Here is a 6,852-nt window from a genome sequence, read left to right as displayed (position 1 = left end):
AACCGGCCTCACAGAAAAACGACTGGAGGGGAATTTCATTAGTGCTGCAAACAGCAGGGACAGAATCCACGCATCCCAGACCAAGGGCACGTCTTCAGAGGGGCAGGGAGCCCCTCAACTTATATGGAAAAATGAGGACTTGATTAAACACATACACATGCGTCTTTTGGAAGAACATAAACACACATACTGCTGATGCGTCTTACTGTGACAGTAAATGTACTAAAAACGTAACCTACCAACTTTATTACCAGGACTATAAAACTATTTAGTCTACATGGTTTGGTGGTTTCTTTCATCTAGTCCGGTATGAATGCCAATCGAAGATTGGTTTAAAGATTTGTGGCTTTTCAGTTGGTAAAATATTGTAGTGATGGGACATTCAATCAGGTCTACACAGTTTATTTAAAAAATATGACCAGATGTTCTAGCTGTTGCACTAGTGTTAATTTTGTTAGCCATTTTTTTAATTTATTCTTAGTCTTAGTCTTATGTTCTTGGTAGTTTTTCTCATATTTAGTCATTCACATGTTTTTTTGTTAGTCAAGTTTCATCAATTTAGTCTAGTTTTAGTCAAAAGAGAACTCCGGTATCTTAGTCAAGTCTAAGTCAAAATATTTGAATCTTTTTTTAAAATAATCATTTCTGAGATTCTTTCTGATAAACATTTCAGTCAAATAGTGTTTCACAAATCTCCAAAAGGGGTTAAATGTCATAATTACCTGACAACATACACTTGTTGAATGATTTTTGTTAAATGCAACTTTGTTAAACACGTTTTTAATTCGAGCGTCTTCCTTCATGCAAATACAATTGTCCACAGACACATTAGGCGCCAGGGCTCCTGGGCTCTACAGCACGTTGTTTTGTTGCCAGCAGTTGCATACATTTCTCCAGCCAAGCTGTTTAAGAGCAGCTTCGCCAGCGCTCCTTTCCTCGCCTGGAGCCGGGCCATGACACTACGTGCTGTAGAGGCTTCTCCAGCAGGCTGAACCGGGCTCCCTCCCTCCCCCGGCCGGGCCACTCCGCTACCTGGATGTGTGACGGCCAGATGTAAAAAAGGGGACGCGCCGAATCTCTAGATGAGCCGCAGCCGAGCCGCGCCTGATTAAACCGTGCTTATTGGGGGAAATAATACTGGGAACTGAGCAATCGGCCTATTTGGAACAGACACACGCTCCAAATGGAAACTGCTTTTCATGATGAAAAAGTAGACAATTGTAGACAAAAATGAAGAGAGATTTTATCTTAGATTTTATTTTATGCAAAACATGTTGTTGTCGTCTTTTTTCATCCACATTACTGCGTGTAAATTTAGTCGTAGTCAGTGTTTTTGGACATTGGTGCAGGCTTGTCATTGTCTCGTCTTCGTCATGGAAAAAAAAGGTCGTTGACAAACTAAACATTTAGTCCCGTTTCGTCTGACGAAATTAACACTGTGTTGCACCTACTGCCCGTCCTGTTGAACGCCCCCCGACTCTGTGAAAATATAGGATAGCTATTTTTAAGCAGAGAGTTGCTTCTTCCCAGTGGAATTCAGAGGTGAGTCTGACTGTTTAGACATGCCTCAATCTGCCACCAACCTGAGTCAGAGCACATATAACCGTGAGCAACGTAGTTTTGATGCCCAACCGAAGTCATCCTGTTAGACTCCACCGTTAAGCTTTGTCAGGTGACTCCTGACAGCATCTGGCAGCCACCAGATGTGGGCATGCCCTAGTCTACATCCACAATGTTCCACTTCCAGGATTGCTCCATGCCGCAGGAAAAACCGCTGATTTTCTTTTTGCCGGATGTCCGTCACCTTCCAATTTCTTTGTGTTGCCAATCTTAACTCTGGTGGATTTCAGAGGACTAGGGTTACTGCTCCTCAAAACTCTGCACGTTAAATCCAGACAGCTAGCTAGACTATCTGTCCAATCTGAGTTTTCTGTTGCACAACTAAAACAACCTTTGAACGTACACGTGATCCACCAAAACAAGTTCCTTCCTGGGACTATTAAGCTGAGGCACCGTGTTGTCTAGAACTTAGCACCCAAGACGATTGTGATTGGTTTAAAGAAATGCAAATAAACCAGATCACGTTTTTCTCCCATCCTGGAATGCTTGTGTGGACTAGCCGGACCTTCCTTTACAGCGCTGCGGAGGAAGGTCGAATTATGCGAAACTAGGCTTGCCCTGATGAAGCCTCACAACCAGAAAAGACCAAAGTTGGATCGGATCACCACACGCTGGCACATCTTTCTGTGTGCAATAAACGTAAACATAGATTCCAATGTATTAATAAAGACATCTGAATCAGTGTTTATGTTAAGGATTAAGAACAATAGTCCACATTTCTGTTCAGTTCCGGCGTTAGCCAGACGAATCATTTTCAACTGTAGTTAGTCCTAGTAACATAGCATGCATTTTCTTTATGGTGGGAGGAAACCAAAGCAGCTAGAGGAAACCAGATCAAACACCGGGAGAACATGCAAATTCCACACAGAAAGGCTCTGTCCAGACCGGGGATCCAACCATGCAGTGCCCACTTGCTGTGAGGCAGAAGTAGTCACCACTTATACATCGTGGATTCAGATTGATACATGTGTCCCTCACAAACTTCCTTCCTATCCAACTTGTGTAGAATGCGTTGACCAATCTCCCATCTCTGGGCTTTGACTTCTTTATTGTGGGTGACATACAGATTTCTGGCCCAGTGACCTGGCCCTTCACACTCATGGTTCATCCACATTATTCTGAACCTTGTGATTTCCGGTAACAAGTATTTAGTAGTTTGTTTTCCTTCTGCTTAGGATCTCGCCCAACGTCAGAGAACATGCTGTTTCCTAGTCCAGCTTCGGTCAATCAGTGACCCGTACCACCTATCTGTAATATGTAGCCTAACAAAGTCCTAAAGAATGGAGATGCTCACAAGTCTCTGAGCTAGAATCTGAGTCAAGTCTTAGGTCTCTGAGTTCCATCCAGGCTGCTCAGAACACTGCATAGCTATATTTAAGGAATTCAAAGCATGTAATGTGTTATTACGACTCCTTTTTCTATTTGCATACATAATCAGCTGTGATTAGTTGTTTGATATAATCAGTAGACAGGCCTTTGCAATATGACAAAAGCAACTGTTGAAGAATGCTTTACTTATAAGTTGACCCAACAGACTGTATTAATGTTAATGGTCTAAGGTTAACCCTCTGTAGATGAAAGACACACTGGCACATTATTTTCGACAAAACTCCTAATCTTAAAGCAACATTACAAAATTTCATTCCAGACATTTATTTACTATTTTAATTATATACTGAATAACCTTATTACTATACTATTAGACTTTGGCAACTCTTTTCAAGCACCGAAACAATTGGTGCAACACATCATAAGTTAGGTTTTTTTTTCAAAAGAGATTTGAAGAATTCAAAGAAACCAACATCAACGTTTCTTGTTTAGTGACTAATTGTCCCTTTACACATTGCTATGGGATACATGTGGTTGTCACTGTATGGAAAGCTGAGTTTGTTATGAACATTATCATATGTGAAAATGCCCTTAGACCTCAGAGGGTTTTAATAACTGCACGTGCCTTGTAACACGAACATACAGTACAGTACAGACCAAATATTAAGGTACTCAGGGTATCAGGAAGCCTACAGGGCATAACCATCTAATGTGCACTGGGTCTCCAACCAATGACAGCCAATGCGACTACCAGAAGTTTGGCAAACAAACAGACGCTCATTCATCTCTTCATAACATCTAGCAAACGTCAGTTGGAGTTCACCTCCATAGGTCGAGGCTAAAGCGTGAAGCAAGCTAATGTTAGAAGGCCAATGCTGTGCTAAACATCATTGCTATCCTACCAGGGTGTGTTTTCAGGTGTGGGATGAAATCAGATGTGGTTGAGCCAGTATCCTTTATGTTATTACCACCTAATTACACAGGGAGGGGAAGAACATTCAGTTCATCAGACATTTCCGAAAAACTAAGATTGCTCAGGAGTACCGCACCTCGAGTCCGATTCAATTCTGAAGTCCTTCGAGGGCAAAATTTGTGTGTGACTTAAGTGCGATTTGAGTCTGAGTCTCAAACTGGAGCCCCTGTGTCTGATAAAGAGCCATGGACTGGGCACTTGGGCAGCTCACCTGGTAGAGCGTGCACCCGTATACAGAGGCTGCGGCCCTTTGCTACATGTCATTCCTCCTCTCTCTCCCCCTTTCATGTCTATGCTGTCCCATCAAAGTAAAGGCCTTAAAATGCCACGCAGAAAAAACCTTAACAAAAACAAAAAAAGAGCCATGGACACTTGCTAAAATGCCACGTTAACCCTTTGGCTAAAACTGCCTTGACACCTGTCCGTGACTCGAAAGACACTCCGCCATTTATCACCACAACACGGCTCTCTATTGTGCTGTAAACAATAGAGACGTTCTCTCCGAGTACGTTTATGGCGCTGTAAAGTTACAAGCTTTGTGCGGCCACACGGGCTCCTCAACACTAAACACACACAGAAACAAAGGAAGAGAGGTAACAATTCCACGCTCACACCACACAGCAAACGCCTGAGCTACAGAGTGATCATCTACCAGCAGCATGGATGTCAAACAACACAGTATATTCCAAATTCCAAGAAAGGTTCATTTTACATGTGGTTTGATATTGTGTGTGTGTGTGTGTGTGTGTGTGTGTGTGTGTGTGTGTGTGTGTATGTGTGTGTGTTTGTGTTTGTGCATAAGAAACCATTTAACGCAATTCTTCCTGGCATAAAGGTGATGTCAATCTTTTAAAATCCTTTTCAGCTTCTATCATCATATTATACATCTATTTGAATACATGAAGGAGCAATTCAAGCGCCCTCTCGCCATCATAATAGTCACGACTGGGACAGGATGGATCATCTTTGTTCAAAAAATGAAGAAAAAAAAATTGAAATAAAGGATATATTAAAAAAACTTCTACTGTTGGTAGACCGTTAGAATAAGGTTCTAACGGTTTTAATACTTACTGTAAATAAATGCATATTCTTTAAGCTGCTCTATTTCCAATAACAAAGGAAAACTATTATGAGCATCTGATAGGGCACCTAACCTGTAGGCAACTCTAAAATCAGTCAACTTCATACCCGACACCCGATTCTCCCCTTAGTTTGCTGGGAGACAATCTGCTTGAATACAGCTGAAATAAAGAGACCTGGCTCATCACACTGACCGAGGTGCATTCAGGGCTGCGTGTCTACTAAACTATCTGGCTGACTATGTATAGATACGGTATTGTTGTTGTAAATGTGCTTGTTTTTATGTGTCTATGTGTACCTGTCCTTATGTTTTCTGTTAATATTGCCATGTGCATGTGCCATGTGCATGTAACAGACTGTGAAAACACTCTATCTATCTATCAATCTAACTATCTGTGTTTTGTCCAACGTTGGTTGAACTCTTTTTTTTTTTACTTAATGCCTTGTATCATCTGAAAATTGGACAACATATAATATTAAGAGAAATTACAATACTTTTGCCCTACAAATTCACTTTCAAACATTGGATATGTAAAATTTAAAATAAAAACCTATCAGAGGAACTGTTGGAGCTAGGGTTAGGGTTAGGGTTATATATATATATATATATATATATATATATAGAGAGAGAGAAAGTCTCTCTGAGGGTCTGACAGCTTTCAGTCCGCATGTTGGAAAGTTTGCCTGTGCAGCTGGAAGGGCGTAGCCTGCTGAGACACACCACAGCAGCCAAAAACGAATTATTATTGAGACACAAATTATATTTGAAATAGTCAGTTACAGCCATTTGGGACGGTTTTTTTTATTATCATTTTACTCTGCTGAAAGCTTGGGAGGAAATAAAAACACGCTTCTTTATATCCCCGTGGCTCTGTGACCTGAAAATAGAACAAACAAGCCCGAAAATGCACCTCGGAGTGATGGAAGGATGACACACCGAGGCTCTTTACTTTGTGTGACTCTCCATCCTCATCTCTATCCAAGTTGCGAGCCAGGGGCCGTCTAGAGACAAACACTGAGTGTTTCAAACCTTTCTCCCTTTTAAGGCAACATTCACTTTACTGAACGTACCTGAGAAGAAAAGACTTAGCACAATCCCGAGGACAATCATGTTGGCCGTGTTCGGGACAACCGGGGGTGAAACGGGGATGTGTGACGGGACTTGGTGCGTTCTCGGCCGGTCCAGCAGCACCGCTGTGCGCCCCGCTGTAGACTACATTCACCGCACCGACGCTGTCCGCCTTTTGTTCTCTGCCTGCGACGGTAAAGTCGCTCAACTTTCAAAATCCTCAGAAGAAAGAAAGGACGGAGATCGGAGAAGTCTGAAGAATGTCTCGGGGCAAAGTGCGCGCCACAGAGGCAGCCTGTGAGTGCGCGAGAGCGTGGATGCGTGCGCCAAGGCTCCGGCTCCGCACCGCGAAATCCGCTACTGGACGGAGGGAATGTGAAGCGTCACGGGGCTACAGCTGTGCCCACGGACAGTCATCTCGATGCGGCTCCGCTGGGAAGGAACGGGGTCCCGGTACATGGTGCGATCATCCCGCAGACAGGCAGAGGAGGCTGCCTGGCTGGGGCTATTAACCGGCGATATCTCTCTCTCTCTCTCTCTCTCTCTCTTTCTCTCTCTCTCTCTCTCTCTCTCTCTCTCTCTCTCTCTCTCTCTCTTTCTCTCTCTCTCTCTCTCTCTCTCGCTCTCTCTCTTTCTCTCTCTCTCTCTTTCTCTCTCTCTCTCTCTCTCTCGCTCTCTCTCTTTCTCTCTCTCTCTTTCTCTCTCTCTCTCTCTCTCTCTTTCTCTGTGTCTGTTGTCTCTCCTCCTCCTGCCATCATCATCACCATCATCATCACCTTTA

The 6,852-nt window shown here is 43.0% G+C and overlaps 1 protein-coding gene and 1 long non-coding RNA gene across 2 annotated transcripts in view; both read right to left on the bottom strand.

Annotated features, from left to right (window-relative positions):
* The window catches only part of LOC117951558, a 4,560-nt gene extending 3,128 nt beyond the window's left edge, over positions 1-1,432 (bottom strand). The window contains exon 1 of the long non-coding RNA XR_004658209.1: positions 1,192-1,432. This is a non-coding gene — a long non-coding RNA (uncharacterized LOC117951558). The remainder of the gene's footprint in view (positions 1-1,191) is intronic.
* Positions 1-6,603, bottom strand: part of gfra3 (GDNF family receptor alpha 3) — a 40,177-nt gene extending 33,574 nt beyond the window's left edge. The window contains exon 1 of the mRNA XM_034883270.1: positions 6,074-6,603. Coding sequence (XP_034739161.1) covers positions 6,074-6,113 — 40 coding nt within the window. The 5' untranslated portion in view covers positions 6,114-6,603. The remainder of the gene's footprint in view (positions 1-6,073) is intronic.
* Between the last annotated feature and the right edge of the window lie 249 nt (positions 6,604-6,852).

Source organism: Etheostoma cragini, chromosome 10 (genome assembly GCF_013103735.1).
Source record: "Etheostoma cragini isolate CJK2018 chromosome 10, CSU_Ecrag_1.0, whole genome shotgun sequence".
In the NCBI taxonomy this organism is placed as follows: domain Eukaryota; kingdom Metazoa; phylum Chordata; class Actinopteri; order Perciformes; family Percidae; genus Etheostoma; species Etheostoma cragini.
The sequence above is the reverse complement of the archived record's forward strand: the minus strand, read 5'-3'. Positions and strand labels throughout refer to the sequence as shown.